We start from the raw sequence: 18386 nt of genomic DNA, 5'->3' as shown, positions 1-18386 counted from the left end.
GGGACCGACTACATTTGATATCATCGACGTATAGGCCTACATACCTCTTTAGAGCCAGAGCTATACACATCAGTTCACAATACTAGACATTAAAATGTTACACACTGTAATGCTACAGTAGCTATACCGTATACACTGTATAAGCCGACGGTACCGTTGCACACATATTACTTTCTCACATCATGGTTAACGTTTTTTTCATTGCGCATCACTGGCAAATGTGAAGCTCACTTAACGTGGCGATACTCAATTTATTCAGATAATCAATGTTTTAAACGAAAGCAAGAAATGTCGTCTAGTCTAGTCTTCATATATACACACACACACACCCACATATGTATATATATATATATATATATATATATATATATATATATATATATATATATATATATGTATATTGGCCTGTCATATGGGTTGCGTACTCTTGTATGAGACTTTCATCAACCGCCCGGTTTTTGATTCATATATGCCTTACCGAGTGCCTCACATCTGTTATTGTTGTGTATGCCCGATTGGTAAAAGAGAGAGCATATACATGCCTTTACTACATTTTAGGGTCAATTCACGAGAATAGGAGATTAAAGTAATGAAAAGTGCATCCTCGGAATTTGATTCCCATATGTTAGAAGCAATTTATTATGACTATAAGGAACGCACTACGCTTAGTGGAAACGATAATATTTTGATTTTAAAGCAAGAGTGAACATAAAATATTTGCCAGTGAAGATGAGCGTCAGAAAAGTACACAAGACATTATATATATGCGATGGACTGTATAGGCTAATTTGTTATGGTTTCATGAAGCTCTGGTTATGATAGTATGACGCAGTGGGAGTATTGAACTTTGACCCCACGCGCTAAATATAACAGTAGGCGTGGGACATAAAGTTGAAGTTTGAAGGAGGTGCTTTCAGAATAGCATCTCTCTGTTTAGAGAGCCTGTGTTTTGAGTTGATTTTTTTTTTTGAGTTAAATATTTCAGTCAATGCTTAGGCCAAACTCAAAATGCTACCATATTTTGTATCTGACCTGTTTATAGAAGATCCGAAGTTTTTTTTGCCCTAACCACTTTCAATGCGGACGTTCATGACACAATATATATAACATAGCTGTATAACTAACATAATATGAAAGGAAATAAGAAATTACTTTCGTCACACGAAAAGCGCTGTTAGTCTAGTCAGGTTGTTAACAACTCAGTGGTCAAATGAATGTCTATATGACGTCTAGAATGCACTGGACGGCATTCTATAGATCATTCTTTAGATCTGGACGGAAGGGGTTGGGGTGACACGTGATCAGTGTTTGTCACTTAACTAGTTAAAGAGGCCATGACACGAAAAATCCAACTCATCGAGAGTAACTTCCTCTGAATCTATGAGAAAATCTATGTTCAAAACTATCCTCAACACCTTGAAAACCTCAAGGACTAATTAGTAATTAACGTTTTAATATTCGCATCCGAAAATAGATATCTGAGAATGCGATTTCACAACAAGACAATGATGACGTCATGTTAGGAACACACGTGCAAAGCTCAGGCATGTATCGGATGCGCGACGATCATACCGTTCCATATACAGTACACGCACATTTACACTGAGAGAACAACCACTGTATTACGCTATATCGTTAGAAATTTCAAGTTTGTTTTACAACTGTTGTAAACTATCCGAGAGAAATGCCGGTCCGTTGTGTTGTTGGGGCTGCATAAATATCATTACCCATGCAATTAGCCTTCATCCATGGCTGAAGGACGAAAAAAAAACACGGCGATTATGACCAAGTTAGTGCACAACACCAGCGCCGATTTCACTGGGCCTAGCCAGTATGCAGCTCCGAATGAAGCGAACACTTCACGGAAGCATACTACGATCCTCCTTTTTGTTATGAAATAAAACAAATGGACTTTAACGGTTCGACATAAAAGAGTCATTCTTCTGTCAAGTAATCCACAAAAAACTACTCTGAAGACCAGATCGGGGAACAGGAAACCTCCAATGGGGCAAGTGGCGATCCTTAGGAGGTAGCGCGCCGAGCACTAGTAGTACTATAGTATTAGCGTTACTACACTGAAGTCGCAATAGACGAAGAGATTTTACTGTATCATCTAAATTAACACCCCTTCATTGCTCTATTGTATACTAATAAGCTATGAGGTTAGCTTCAGAAGCGATGGGTTACATCTTCTTGTGAACAAATCTCAGTGCCCCAATTTATTTCTGGAATATGCTGGATCAGTTAATTATAGCAATAATTTCTTATTCCTATTCCAGGAAAACCATTTATTATGTTGTGGAGGGAGTGGGGGTAATGGGGATGGGTCAAAATAGGTAGGTAAAAAGATTTTATTCCAAAGGTTGTTTAATTAAATCTCAAAGCGATTTATTTTAAAGTCACAGAGCCAAAAATTCACACAACATAGTTCAAGTGTTAAATCAGTGAACAAAATTTATTCAATATCAGTTCTAGACAGTCATTCTGGACAATCTGAACTAACATTAACAACAATCATTGTATTATATGACATAAAAGTAAAACTGTACTTTCCATAAACATTATCATTCTTAAATTACACTAATGTAATTTGTGACATCAAAGGAGGTTAAAAGAAAACAACTTACATGAATTTTTTTGCTTTAAGCCTACAAAGCAGTTGCATGTCCATCGCTATCAATCGTTGTTGTGACAAATTAATTAGAATAATCCAGAAGCAAATACAATACAGGGTTATTTAAACCAAGAAACACTGCACGACGCAACTCACATGCAAAAATGTTACCCACGAACGACGACACGTACAACACTGATGGGCAATGTGAAACACAGCATCACACGCATTAAAACAATCGAAGACCATTAACAGAGTGTACAGGTGAGTTTTTGAAGAAAGACTACAAAACAAACCAACTGCTGCTGAAGAAACAGTCTAAACATTCAAGAGTTCTGCTGCCTCCATTGGTCTTTATTATGACTTTTCTGTCAAATATCATTGGTGATATGGATATTTTGGCTTCCAGATTAAAGGTACGAATCAAACGAGGTAAATGCCCCTAAAAAGGTCAATGCCCGTTCCCTTATGCACATATTATATGACATCACGGTCACGCCAATACTTGTGTCCAAATGCTTCAAAACATGCCTTTTCCTTTATTGTTGATGTTGGGTCTGGAAAATAACCTTCTCATCCTGAATTAAAAGTCTTGAATTTCAATATATCAACACTGAGGGAACCCTGACGGATTGATAATCCAACACAATCGTAGTTTAGAAAGGCTTCCTATACAATGAGTTTTCTCCTGGCAACTTGAATCCAGTGTAATGACCATTGGCTGGAAAATCACTTCTGATCCTTTGGACTGCACATGATGGTAGCACAACCCTGACGTGTCTTGCTAGGAACCCCAAGTATCATTGAACCTGTTGACCATAGGCTATGTATCTGTACTGCCTGGGAAAAAATTTAAGAAAGTTCAAAATGTATTAATGTTGGCCATGATGTCCACAATAACAAGCAGGCACACAATGTACAGTTATGGTTACATTTGTTGTGATTTTACACCTTCCATGTATCATGAAACATTCTTTTGTTTCAGAAAATTGATTTGCAAAACTCCAGGCCAAAGTACTAGCCAAGTAATAATGAGTATGAAGTAACACATATGCCTACCTAGCATGGCTGCATAATGCAACTTACATCCCCGAGCCAAACTTTCAGTATGCAACCAACCCTACTAGTACTACACACTCTACATATGGGTTGTAAGTTACCGTAACACAACGCACAATACGGTTTAGGGTGTTCCGCGAATTCCAACAACACATGCACAAAATGGACTGGATTTTGTTTTTAAATGCTTCGTTAATAAATTCTTACCACGTTGTATGTTCCTTGCAATGGTTTCGAACGGATTTCTTCTTCGATATGTTGTGGAGCTTCAATTTCGGCTCGTTTAACAGGCTCGAACTGATACGGTTCTAACACCTCCGCTCCACCCTCAGCGTTTGGTTCAATATTGGAATGATCATCGCCTTCACTCTCTGCTTCGAATATGAGAAAGGGCACTCTAATTATAGCCCAATTTCACTGCCTAGTGAAGAACCATTATCACTTTGAACTTCGGTTGCCGCATTTGGCTCTGGATCCGCCATTTCACAGGAAATTTTGATTTGATATCGCACTTGTGATCGGTGTTTTGTTTAGTAACTACTAGTGGTATGTGTACTTGTCTACTGTGTACGTGAATGGTACCGTAGCAGCGACAACAAATATGTGTTCAAAACGTGACGTCACATGACGTCATGCGAATCGGAAAATTTTCGAGTAAACAAAGTTTCAACCGCCGAAAAGGGTAAATTCATTCTCAATTTTCGACTTGAAAAATCAAGTTTTAAACTGGCAGATTGGTTGATACATGTTTTAGAGAACATTCTTTGATGGATCCCAAAAATATAGGACTTTGAAATTTTCGTGTCATGGCCACTTTAAGGCGCCTCCTCGTTTGAACTCTTCACGTTTATGATATATATTACTTCTATAACGACGAATTGGTTATCATCATTGTAACTTATATACCATGCACACCTGTTCGAGCCCAAAAGGCAGACTCCAGTTTGCTTCTGATTGGTCCCTGAATTGATATGTCAGTCATTGATATATTTTTAAGAAGAGTCACATCTGACAAGTGATAAGACTTATCTATTTAACATCCGGGTGTAACTTTGGGCATTTATATCATGGTTAATAAAACTTAAACTTAAACCAATAACGGAAACATTGCACACTGGAATAAACTCATCTTGTTATACACAAGGCATATATGTCGAGGAAAAAAATTGTCATGCCTTTTTTTCACTTTATAGGAATCTATTTGTTATCGTATCCACATTAGAGCTGGAAAGTAAGTTCAAGGAGAGAGGAGAAATACATAAATTACGTCTTAGTATAGAGGCCATGTTGTTTTCATTGAAACGTATCCTTCATATACAGTATAGCCTACGGTTTAAGATTGTCATTGCATATAGTATAGCGCACTGGCGATAAATTCTTAATATCAACACCCCGAAGGAATGATACATGTAGACTTGGGAAAAACAACTCATTTATTCAAAGCCTTTTGTTATATATAGCCATCACCGCTCACGGCTCAGTTTATTCATACTGGTGTTTTCATTGCAAATTATGTAGCCTCCCCGAAGGATTATTTCCTATATAAACTATATACTGCTACTGCTCTGCCCCGAAAGATTTACTACCTAAAATAATTAAAAGAATAGATTTTCATTTGCCTTTAATTTTTGCAACCGGAAATGATTGATTACTCTCGATGTATATAAATGAAACCTGCCTGAAGAATGATCCTTGAACGCGCATACTCAGCCTAATCGAGTTGTAAACAAGATGGCTTACAACGGCTTGAATATATAGTATACCTTTGGTTGGGTGGCGTCTGTCTTGACGCAGAGTGCTCTAACGTCCGATGGACATAGCGACGTATAGGTGAGAATTAGTTGAGACTAGTGGAACACTGTTGATGATGATGATGATGATGATGATGATGATGATGATGATGATGATGATGATGATGATGATGATGATGATGATGATGATGATGATGATGATGATGATGATGATGATGATGATGATGATAATGATGATGACGATCGCTCAACGGGTGAAACTCTGAGTAATGACTACTAGTGTACCACTAGTCAACTTATTCTCATTTATATATATATATATATATATATATATAATTAATATATATATATATATATATATATATATATATATATATATATATATTATATATGTAGATGAGAATATATGTATATGTATGTATGTATATATATATATATATATATATATATATACATATATATTTCTTGCTTTCGTTTCAACATTGTTTAACTCGTCACATTTAGTGAGCTTCACATTTGCCAGTGGTGCGCAAAGAACATTACAACTATGTACGTGAAAAAGCCTTAAGCTTTGTACAGCCGGTATGTCCGCTTATACAGTATAAACGATACTGTAGCATGTCAGTGTGTACATTTAAATGATGTCTATATTGTGAACTGATATGTGTTGCTCAGGTTCTAAGAGGTATATAGGCCTATACGTCGATGATGGCAAATGTACTCGGTTCCCAAGAGATATCGTGAGAGCTTATATTGTAGATTACAATATTTTAAGTAGGCGACGTAAATGGCAAAAGTCGAAGAAAGAGGGAAAAAATGAGGCGAAAAATACAATAAAAAAGAAACACAAGTGATCACAAGCCAACTGATAATGGAAGAATACCTTACACAAATCTTAATACCTATTACCAAAAAATAAAAATAAATGCACATACAATTTGAGAAGACTGACTTTTTCGCACATCCACTCGTAGTATAAAATGCCTCAATATAATTTTACAGGAAATACATATGACATTTTTAATGTTAGAAAGAAACAATAGAATGGAACAAAGCAACTACAGCTGTCATTATAAGATTTGTTTATCTTTTGACATGCAACTACAATGTAACCGGTTTAGTGTACACGTTAATTTAATAACTCGTTCGCGGGCCGAAATAAAATAACATAAGGCTAAACGTTTGCATTTGAAATTTATGACGAATCGGAGCCTGACTTGCCCATGGCTGTGCTAATCATTTTATGTCATAAATCCCGAGCATGTTTATAAGGGGAACTGTGATTGGGTGATCATGAATGACGTCATTTGAAAATGGTAAGTGGCTCTAAGTATCTAATGGTACATTCTTCTTTAATTCCAAAATAATTCATTCTTTGAATGTGACCTCAGTGACCTCTCTTTCGAGGAAAGTTTTTGTTTGTTTTTCTCTCAGAGAGAATTCCAGCAAATTGATCTTATATAGAGAGGTAAACACATTTACAAAGGTTTTCAGATAAACATTCCATGAAGTTACTCATTGTTTATGACAGTGAAGAATGGATAATCCTGGGTACTCTCAAAGTGTTTGTTCAGTATAGGCCTATACAGAGAGGGAGATTTCATACTGTTTCTTCATCAATAGTTTTAATTTCTCTGTTAAAAGTGTCAGTAGCACACATTACGATCTCTCCGAATGATTATGATCACATCTTGGATGTAAAGTCTCTGAAATGTGTTAACGCTTACAGCCCGAACACCTGTTAGCATGTCTCACTAAGAGTATCGATATTTTAGCTTTGTGCTAAGCTGAAACCAAGGCTTCTTGTCATCTACCTTGGGCCATTGGAAGCTCTAGTGAACCGCCATTTCTTCATCCTGATGAGATGTTATATTTTAAATTTATTTTAGAATCAGTGTCAAAGAATGTATAAAGACTTTATATACAAGCAAATGATACACAATCTATGCGCACAAATACGCACACTTGCAAGAGACACACTGCACACAAGCAACGTTCCGTCGTCTTCAAACGCTATAATGTTATGCAGGTCAACACACCCTGATATGTGCAGCAGATAGCTAATTCAGTCATCGCACGATTCCGTATTGCGGTTCTTACAGTAATTCCATAGCTTGCATAACCACCGCGATCGTGAACCGGCCACTAACGATAGCCTTTCACATAAATAACAAGTGGTCATTCGATTGAACATCTCGAAACCACGAACGTAATTTACATACATATCTGGATTGTCAATGATTATGCGGAAAGCTGCTGGGACACTTTGTGGCCTGTATAGCCTGTTGAACGATAATGTGTGTGTGTGTGCCATGGATATACTTAAAACGCGCATAAGGCGCAATGCATCAGAGACAATATACATGTATGGGGGGGGGGGGGGGGTTCAGCGGGATTTAATCATGATGACTATAAGAACTTTGTGGAGTTCGTTTTCGCCTGATTATTTAAGTAATTAATGGAACTGATACGAGTTTCTAATGTGCTATTCTGTATAGCAAATTTTCAATGTGGTGATATCTATATGCCTACGTGTAATAGACGTTAACCTGTTCTGCCGGGTGGTTTACAATTATATGAGTCATCTTCTTCAGATTGGATAATTAAGGCATCAGTTACAACGAGCAAGCAATACTAAAGCAATAACTGATGAGAAAACATGTCGTAAAAAGTGGTGTTAGTTCATTACAAATTAACGGTATGGTATGTGGTAAAAGAGATTCATCATGTAAGAAAACAGTGTATGCGATTGCATGTCAACGACAATTAGCCTATAGATACATACACACACACACACACACACATATATATATATATATATATATATATACATATATATATATATATATATATATATATATATATATATATATATATATATATTACTACGATAGCAAAACCCTTAGTCGTATACTCTAGCACACTTTCGTGTACACTAACATTGGATTCCCTCGTTCCGCATATTATTCATTATGAAATAAGTACATTGATTCCTTGTAAAACACAATATGGAACATATCATCTTACCAAAATGAATTCATTCTTGATCGGCAATCAAAATTTTGGCATTCAGCCAAATAACATGCAAATTGGGCTAGACCTAAATTGATCTGTTTACACTTGCTATTAGAGTCACTAACCTTGTGTACATAAACATATATGCCAATCTATCAGGCAAGAAGTAAACTGATTTTTTTCCCGTCGAGTTTAAGGATACCGGAATGAAAGAACCCAGCATTGACATATTAATATGCAGATATATACAGATAAACTTATGGAGATGGTTAACCAATGGTCGTACTCCTATCAATCTGAAATATTCGAAAAGCTCAGCCTTTTGATAAGCATTTGGCTATAGCGGTGGTTACTACAACGACACTTAACATACAAAATGGCTGTTGAAACTTTTGACTATTCCCTCTAAATTTTACTTGGTTGTTCACAGTTTATGGGATGACGTCAGTGATTGGTTACCCATGCATGCACTATTGCAACGATACCCATGAACATATCAATATTGTAACTTTCTGAAACATTGTTCCCTCTCACCGAAGAAATCTTAATTTTTTTTTTTTTTTAAATAAATGCTGCAGCTCCCTCAAAGCAACAGCAACAACGACAAACGACGACAAATTGTTGATAGTTTGCTCTAAATATATGTTCTCCCATTTCTACACTACAGCCTTGCATAAGATAACACTCCTTCGCGCGTTGATGTATGTCCTCGCACAGATGTTTGGTGCTGTCGTCGGGACTGGTCTCATCAGAGCCGTGACACCGACCAGTATTAATGGGGAGCTTGGGCCCACCGTTATCAGCTCCGAGATTTCTGTCGGCCAAGGCGTTCTCGTGGAGGCGGTACTGACTTTCCAACTAGTCCTAACGATTTTCGCCACCGTTGATCCGAAACGACCAAGCCCAGGAGGGTCTGGACCCCTCGCTATCGGTCTCTCTGTGTTTCTTGGTCACGTGACAGGGGTAAGTTTGCTTTGAACTCTTTGAACTGTTCAAATACTGAAAGATGAAAAAATTCCACCCCCACATAAACACGTGGGGACGGGAAAGGACGGACGGAGGGTTGTCATGCCACCGAGCCATCCCCTACCCCATAAATTGATTGTGGGAAATGCGTGTACTTTTGTATCACAAGTTCTTCTTTTTCTCCATGAAGTAATTTCATTTACCAACACGTAGATAAATATTGTGACAGGTGCCGTTAGTTCAGTGAGCATATAGTTAACGCACGAACTGTGCGAAACAGCCTTAGCAGCGTCATTATGTGACTGTTGGACATCCCCACCCCCGTCTATACCCCCTGCCTCATCCCCTGATCCTTCCCTCCCTTTCCTTCTCATCGTTTCACCATGATTGGAACACTTCATTAATAATGTAGAAAACTACCCCCCCCCCCCACCCACCACCCCGCTCCTGATGGTCCAGTCGGCTTTCCTCCAGAGCATTAATTGCCTTGTCTTGTTGCCGTGAACATTACCGTCTGTACTATAGACAGGTCATGCATGGTATGACTCATACAGATATAGGTACATCTGTTATACATTGACACTTAATAAGTATCTTCAATGTCAGTTTATCAAAGCCTATGACCATAGTGTACTTTGGCATGGCATGTTTTCTTTTAAAAGGAATCCCCTACTGAGGAAATTCATATTGCTTGCGGTTAATTGCAATATTCGGTTTAATTGCTAAGACAACCGTAATTATTGCTTAAAATATACACCAACATGAAGTTCATTTATGGATATCTGTCATTGGATGTAGGCTACAAAATGTATTACTTTGGTAGTTGTATACGAGATAAGTAAACCAATCTGTTATAAGCCTAATTCTGTATGTATATGCACTGTGTGCTTGATATATCTATCGTTCGAATTACGCAAACCTGTTAGAGACCATTGTGAAACATGCTTCCTCGTCGAAGGCGAAATGAATCTATGCGACGGCGATGTCCTTGTTTGTTTGTGTTTGTGTGTATGTATATGTGTGTGTATGTACATGTGTATGTGGTGCCTTGGTTTGTAAACACTGTAACCTCAAACTTTGTGTGTGGCTGATGCATTACTCATTTAGTACAAGTTCTGTACCCTGCCTTCTTTGTTTTAAATAAAATTTATCACAGGAACGATTTATCAAGCCCACAAAGTCTTCTTTTCAATAAGTCCTACATTTATGAAAGGTTTTCTTTGAGACTTAGAACTATAAAAGAACGAGTACATTATGATACGTTAATATTCATAAACCGGCAAACCGCTCCAATAGAAAGCATCGGTTAAATCTTTCTGGTATTAATCAAAAGTTTATACGAGAATATTATGAGACGTGTATATATTCACAATGTGGTAAACCACTCCAATAAAAAACGGTTAAATCTTTCTTGCATCAATCAAAGCTTACGAGAACCTTTATGCGACGTGTGAATATTCACAAGCTGGCAAACCGCTTCAATTTATGACTCTTTATGAAACGCTAAATTCTAGTTTTCCTCAAGATCATCGTCAAGTGCAGGTTGTCGATTTAATCGATAATAATCGGAAAAAGAAAAGAACCAAATGAAAAATGTCAAGAAAAGTAAATACATAAATAAATGAATAAATGAATGGATGCATGAATCAATCAATCAAATAATAATAATAAAGAAAATAATAATAATAATAATAAAAAAAATAATAATAATAATAATTATAATAAGACAGAACTAGAAGATGTACCAAATGAAGGACATTGACTTGATGTATATATTAGTTCATGAATATTCAGAGAACGTAAATGGGATTCAAACAATGTTTAACATTCTCTCCTCCTCAAATCTCAGCAGTTTGCCTGAAATATACTAGAAAGGTCCCATGTATCCAGATGTGATTATATACTTCTATCTTAAATCGACCAGTGCGTGGATCAAGTCTGTCTGATAAGGAGGAAACCTCCATTTGGTACATTGTGACTGGCTAGAAACCGGTGCATACTTCAAAACGCAACGTCAGAATCACGTCACGTAATTGAAAACACTTTGGTTCAAGTACTACGGACACCTATAGATAATGTGCCCGATGTGTGTGATAATCTCATTCAAAATCTGTTGACATTTTTCGACCAGCTCTTTTCGTTTCCAAGATATACACATTTGAAGTTTGGATAAACCTGATAACCCCTATTTACAAGCCCACAATTATCATTTGAATAATTTGATGTTCCTCTTTTCAAAGCAGACAATAAAATATTTTCAAAAAATAGCCTTAGGCCATGTACTTGTGTTCAGTGGCCTTGAAATTAAGGTTGTACAAATAACATAACAGAAAGTTAGGCGTGCAGTCACTCCCTTTACATTAGCAATGTGCATAATTAGCTAATGTTTATTCATAAATGAAACTATGCTTAAAAAAAAGACTTGTAAAGTGATCAATCGTTAAATGGATTTTGATGGAAGTTGTAGCTATCTTCATGATTTTTAATGCCTATTAGAGTGATTAAGGACAGTGTTGTTCATATAGGTTTCGATAGACCTTTAAAGAAATGCAAGCTGGACTGAGATAAGCGGTCATTATTTAATACAGAAAACAAAGGTGAACGCATTAAATAATAAGGCATTTATATAGCGCCATAACTAAAACGATATTCTATGGCGCTTTACAAGGAAAAAAATAAAACATACAAATGAACAAAAACAGCAACAAGACGGAAAAGAGAAAAATAGGATTACTTAAAGGCCTTAGTAAAGAGAACTGTCTTCAGAGCTTTTTTTGCTAAAGTATTACAAATTGCTGCCCACGAGTGTTAGTGAAAGAAAGGCGAGCTTCTGTCTTTTGGGACGTTTGTAGTTTTTTGGTGACAGACATAAATTTAATGAAAACGTCGACAAGGGGATCATCGGTATGTGGTGACAAATCAGCGTTTTGATTTGGTCAAGGTGTTACATATTCATCGATTATGTAATCTGTCGCTAACTTCAATTAAGATAAAACATCACAGAGTAAAGGCCGTGAACTTTCTGAGTCGATTGAAAAGGTGGATTATTTACCCATTATCCCCCGAAGGTCAAAGGTCATGAGTAATGTCTCAAATATATAGCATGCTTGAAGCTTCCAATTAAAGTATAGTTTTGTGTACGAAACAGAATTATTCTTATACACAAACAGAAATTTTCTACAGAAAATGAAAACAAGAAAAAGAGTCACGCGTAATTTCCCCCTCTCCCCCCTCCCCCGATACTTTCGATCTTCTGTCAATGCAAGGTCATTTAAACAAACGGCTGTCTTATCAATCCTATATGATGAGGCCATATACTTCACCTAGCGGCATCGAAAAGCCTCAACGGGGAAAAGAAATAAATGACTAAAAGTTCACGCGTGTTCGGTTCTCGACCGTTGTCATATTTAATTCGAATTACCGCATACAAAGTGCGTGAATTTACGGATCGTTGTATAAGAGTAATTGATTATTTTTCCACGTATGCGAGAGGAATAAGCAAGTAGTTTCCACTTTCCTCCTGGGATTTGTTTTGATGGTGGTATTTAGTTTGCCTGGGGATGTCTCTATCAAGAGTGTTTTTTTCCAAGCACATTTAATAATTAGTGCGATATCGTACGGAGTCGTTACGTCGCATATTCGGTTCTTGAGTGTTGTGTACACAAGCTCTAAATAAGGTCCATATGTAATGAAACAAGACGCGTACGATGTGACTATAGCAATAACTGAGAAAACGTCTTTTTTTGGGGGGGGGTGGGGTGGTGGGGGTGGTGGGTATGGATTCTGAGTCATTCACTCTTCTGAATGAGCAAATGGTTTGATTTTTTTAACATGATAGACTTTCGCGAATTAACGAACAAACGTATTGAATACTTAAAAAGTAACATAAGCTTTAAGCATCCTGGTATGCAATTAGCATTCACTTCATACGAAGTCCTTTCGATGTACGATCTTTGAGGTGAATGAACTTGAAGCAAAACATATAAGCTATCGACAACAAATGTGTTGTATCCTCCCTTTTTTCAAATTATATTGGTTTGAAGCTCAGATTGGATATAGGGGTTCAAACTTGATGACTTTAAAGGAATTGTATATGATGTATCGTAGTTTTGCAATAAACAACTTCGATGTTACATAATTTAATTATATATATAATGTTTTTTCCCAGTGTATACTTATGGCATCACACCTGCTTGCTTCAAAGTTTACTTTTGATACGAAGGTTTTGATCAAAAGCTTCAAATATAAAAAACGATCTCTAAGAGCTGTTTTTTGTTAAGTATATGTTTCTCTGTCAAACGTTGCCCAACAAACTTCTTTTGAGCCTGATAGTGGTATGTGTTAAATGAACGAGCATCTATTGTGGTAAAACGATATCCCGTGTTGTGATCCCAAAATAACTTTAGTCAGAGAATATAGGCTATTATTCCATGTGACATTCAGTATTGTTCGAAATATTGGACTATTTAATATGACATTTTCTTAATATGGAATTGTAGGCTAATATAGGTATAGATTTATAAATATATGTATTTATATACATATATATATATATATATATATATATATATATATATATATATATATATATATATATATATATATATATATATATATATATATAACTGATATGATATAGAACAGACAACTTACAGTTCCTTATTGCGGCTAGCTGTTGTTATTTTGATCGTCCGCAGTCGTAAACAGAATGTTTGATTGACTGCATGAAGTACAAATAACGAAAGTTAACTGAATTAAAGTTAAACTTGCTAATATTAGCTACTTTTATGTCCCACTTCAGACGGCGGTTGTTAATATTATATGGAATGAAATCACTTGAATCCAGAAACGATAAAGAACAATATCCCCCCCCCCCCACCCATCCTCCCCTCAAATTAGGCCGATCCCAGAATACAATCGAAACTGTCTAATTTGGGAAATAGTCGTTAAAACCTTCCCATTGAAGTGAAGTGGATAATAAGCCATTATATGGTTTTTCCCTTAGTTAAACTCTGAATTACGTTGTCTTCTAAGAGCAGCTGCTTTCATGGATTTAAAGCTTTTCAGTGCAAGCCTAAATCTTTATCTTATCTCCTTGCTTGATAAATCCATAACTCCACCAAAACAAATTCTTTCATTTTCATATAGACAACAGGGTACCCTTATAATACATCCAATTACTAATATTTTCTTTCGGACAAATTATAACATATAGACCATAACATCATTGTTTTCCTCTTGAGTTTTGTGTTGTATCTGAGGAACTGACCTAAATGGTCTGTGTATTAGACTTAATAGTCCAGTCACTTTAACTGATGATCCTCTTATGTTTAAAGTGTCATTTCTCAAGAAAAAGAAAAAAATTCAAAAATATCAAAATAAATAAATGTGGTATAGCAATATTACCTGGACCGATTGAATTGTTTCTTAACAGTATATGAAATATTAAAATTCTTCTTTTACATCTTATCTTTTACTAAAGCGTAGTTTTTATGTCTAGTTGACAAAATAGAGTTGTGACGTTATAGTATTCCAGATCTGTTTGTCCTTTCCTTACAATAAATACTTAACCACTGCGACAGTCCACCTTACCACACCAACGTCTGCTCATTTGTTTTTACATGCAGTAGTTGGTGATGAAGATAGCCTTATTCTTTGTCCAAGATGAAATCACAGATTCTGAAAGACAACTTTGAGGTTTTATTAAAATTATGATTATGGCTGACATATTCCTCAATGGATGGAGTTAATGAGTTAATATTAGCTGTTTTGGAAAATATATTATTGCTCTAATAGAAAATGGAATGTTCAGCGACTTGTAAAATTTATCGAGATGTACAGCCGGATGAGCTGTACAAACTATATGAGTTTCTGATATTAACGAAAAGACTACACGAAGAGAAGAGTTGCGCGCAAAGCTGGAAATTATTCAAGGATACTATATCGAAGAGCGCAATGTGTTCATACATGCGTGCGGTGAATCTTTAAAATGTATACTTAAAGCTGCGAGCACTGGCTACGATCCATTAGTTTCTTAAGATGTTTCTTAAGTCAAGTATGCAAAATGAGGTTGCCAGGGAATCTACCATAAGCATAGTTGTAAACATTTCTTTCCTCTGGTCATTTTTGGTTGAGATCACGGTATCTTCGCTCACTCACTTTGAGAGGTTCAGTTTGGTTTACTGATATTCGGTCAGCATGGCCTCGTGACCAGAGGTCTGGTGTGAAGGGCCTTCATGTGGGTCACATTAACAACGGTTATGATCAAGGTCGCAATGGCTATATCGACCTGCAATGAAAAACTTTGTGAATACAAATTTGTATACGAAATGCTAACATTCACACATACTCCAAAATGTGTTGTTGTTTATTATTTTTGTTTATAACTACTATTATGGTCACTTTTAGCATTTCTAACAGTTCTGAGGTTATTTTAAGAGGAAAATGTATACATGTAGGGTGTACATCAGAAGAATTTGTTTGCATCAATAATTTTAAATAATCAAATGAAATACAAATGCAATCCATAAACGATCAACTGGTCAATGGACCACCATAAACATAGGAAAAGATTAAGGAATTGTTATAAGAGGTGTGTGTGTCGGCAGCGGTGAGGGGAGGGGTGGGGTGGGGAAGGGTGGCTGATAAAGTGGGAATTAAGCCTGGGGGAATCATCCCGTTATTCACTTAAACTGTTTATTCTAAATAACGAACACGAGTTTTCTTCCACAGATCAACTATACTGGAGCCAGCATGAACCCTGCACGTACCTTTGGGTCCGCGGTGGTAGGAGGAAATTGGAGCGACCAGTGGGTGAGTCGGTTTTTTTCTTTTCGTTGATGAATTAATTTTTGTTAATTCGTCTCTGCGTGGATTAAGCTGGCCCCCATACAACTCAGTCCGGACTTCTTCAATCCTTAGAAATCATTTTCCATGTCGGTCACCTCAAAATACGCTTTTTAAATAGTGGAATAGACCACCCAACCCCCTTTTTTTTTACTCTCTCGAAGGTGGTCTCGTCCAATTAAAAGTTTCCTCTAAAACCCAGGTCACACCCAGTCCAAAAAGGAGGCATAATTTAGTCACCTTCATGGTTTGATTTGATAGAGGCTTCCCCCCTATTTCTACCGATAACTGGATTTTGGGGCGATTGATATTAAAATTCCAGCTTGAGATGACCTCTAACATGACGACAGCTAGTCCCTAGTTACGTAACGCAATATTGAAATCTCCGATACTATACTGATTAGTGTTGTCACAGAAAACAATATTGATGTTAAAACCTGTGTTGTACAACACTGCCATCATGAAAGTTGTAACTTGAATAAAAAATAAATAAGTAAATAAACCTCTTGGAATCTCCGGTAAAATTGATTGTCACAGAGAACAATACTCTTCCACAGTCACATTTATATGTACTGTAAGAAAGAGAATTAACAGCAAATCTTTGATTTGGTGGGAGGTATGTAGGTAGGTAGGTGAACAGGTTTTAAACGTACTTGACACATAATCTATATATGTTGCTGAATTGACTCGAGGATCATAGGGCCTATTTCAACTTCCGGGTCTTTTGTATACAGTATCTGGCCTTTTGAAAGAATAAGTCTTGCACATGTGTATATTGCTTATTTTAATTTTTAATCTTTGACAATGTTTATGCATGTGTAGGATCTGTTCCCGTTCCTCCCGGCCTTAAAGCTAAGATCATAATAAAGTATAGGCTCAGGTATCCATTACAAGAAGATCAGATAGGCTATACCAACCTTTAACCGTTATCAAGTGTAGGATTCATTCCCATCCAAGTGACACGTAACAAGTTGCATGATATATCACTTGACGTAAAACATAATCATGAAATATCCTTCAGAAGTCTCGGTGTAAGGGGACTCGGGTTGAGAGTGAATCTAATTGTTTGGATTTTTCGTACCCAGTGGATGACTTTTCATAAACAGGTATTAACTGTTGAATGTGATTTGACCATTTCAGTTTCTCCACGCTCTAACCTCTCCCATCCTCCTCCTCCTCTCACCCCCCCCCCCTGCAGGTCTACTGGGTTGGCCCTATTCTGGGTGGTATCCTAGCTGCCATCATCTACGACTGGTTCCTGGACCCGAATGCTGACATGGGGCGTGTCCAGAAATGTGCAACCTGTGATTATGGAGACACTCCCGCTGACGAAGAGGATCCAGGCGTTCAATTGGGGTCGGTGCCAAAAAATGAAAAAAATGCTAATGAATGAAGCATCAAATCATAATCACGAATGCACAATTCTTAAGTATCCTCTCTGTAATTTTCTTTCTTCATTAGTTATATGTATCTTTCTTCCAGTTAGTGAAAGCATGCTGCACACATTCATTATCGTCTTAGTGTATAGCCTATACTTCAAATGTTATTATCACATTATCCCGTGGGAAACCCAATCCATGGGCAAAGGAATAAAGAGTAAATATTTTAAACACTGCGTGATCAATTGAGGATAGTCAAGGCTAACATTTTGAGTTGACCATTGGAACACTGTTCGGAATCGAAAATGGCCTGCGTGGTACCGTAGGACGATGAGCATTGGGGCGTATGACGCCTACCACGTTAGTCAGTATCATTCACAGTGATATGTACAGTCTTGAGGCTTACTATCCAACACCGGAACAAAAGCATATGAGGGATAATTTTACAATTACGTAAGCAGTGTATTACAGGTATTTATTACGGTAGCTTATAGGTGCTTTCTAAAAGCCTCCACGGTGAACGGTGCAACTCCATATGTACGTAGTTATAAAAGACACCATCAGGTTATATGCACCCTATCCAATCATCTTTCGTTATAACACTTGTGGTGAAAGGTTTCGTATATGTTTCATGGTTGATTGCATGATGCAACATTCATTTATATTATGTCGTCATTTGTTACATGTAATGTGATTCAAATAAGGGTATTTAATCCCACAAATACTCTCTTATGCATTCACCTGAATTAGATTGAA

The 18386-nt window shown here is 36.8% G+C and overlaps 1 protein-coding gene across 2 annotated transcripts in view; it reads left to right on the top strand.

Annotated features, from left to right (window-relative positions):
* LOC139965423 (aquaporin-1-like) overlaps positions 1-18386 on the top strand; it is a 51102-nt gene that overhangs the window by 23389 nt on the left and 9327 nt on the right. For both annotated transcript variants that reach the window (XM_071967754.1, XM_071967753.1), the window contains exons 3-5: positions 9107-9402; positions 16138-16218; positions 17450-17607. In XM_071967754.1, the coding sequence (XP_071823855.1) occupies positions 9107-9402; positions 16138-16218; positions 17450-17607 (535 nt within the window). The remainder of the gene's footprint in view (positions 1-9106; positions 9403-16137; positions 16219-17449; positions 17608-18386) is intronic.

The sequence above is a fragment of the Apostichopus japonicus genome, chromosome 3, assembly GCF_037975245.1.
Source record: "Apostichopus japonicus isolate 1M-3 chromosome 3, ASM3797524v1, whole genome shotgun sequence".
Classification (NCBI taxonomy): domain Eukaryota; kingdom Metazoa; phylum Echinodermata; class Holothuroidea; order Aspidochirotida; family Stichopodidae; genus Apostichopus; species Apostichopus japonicus.
Note: the sequence above shows the minus strand (reverse complement) of the source record. Positions and strands in the feature narration are given on the sequence as shown.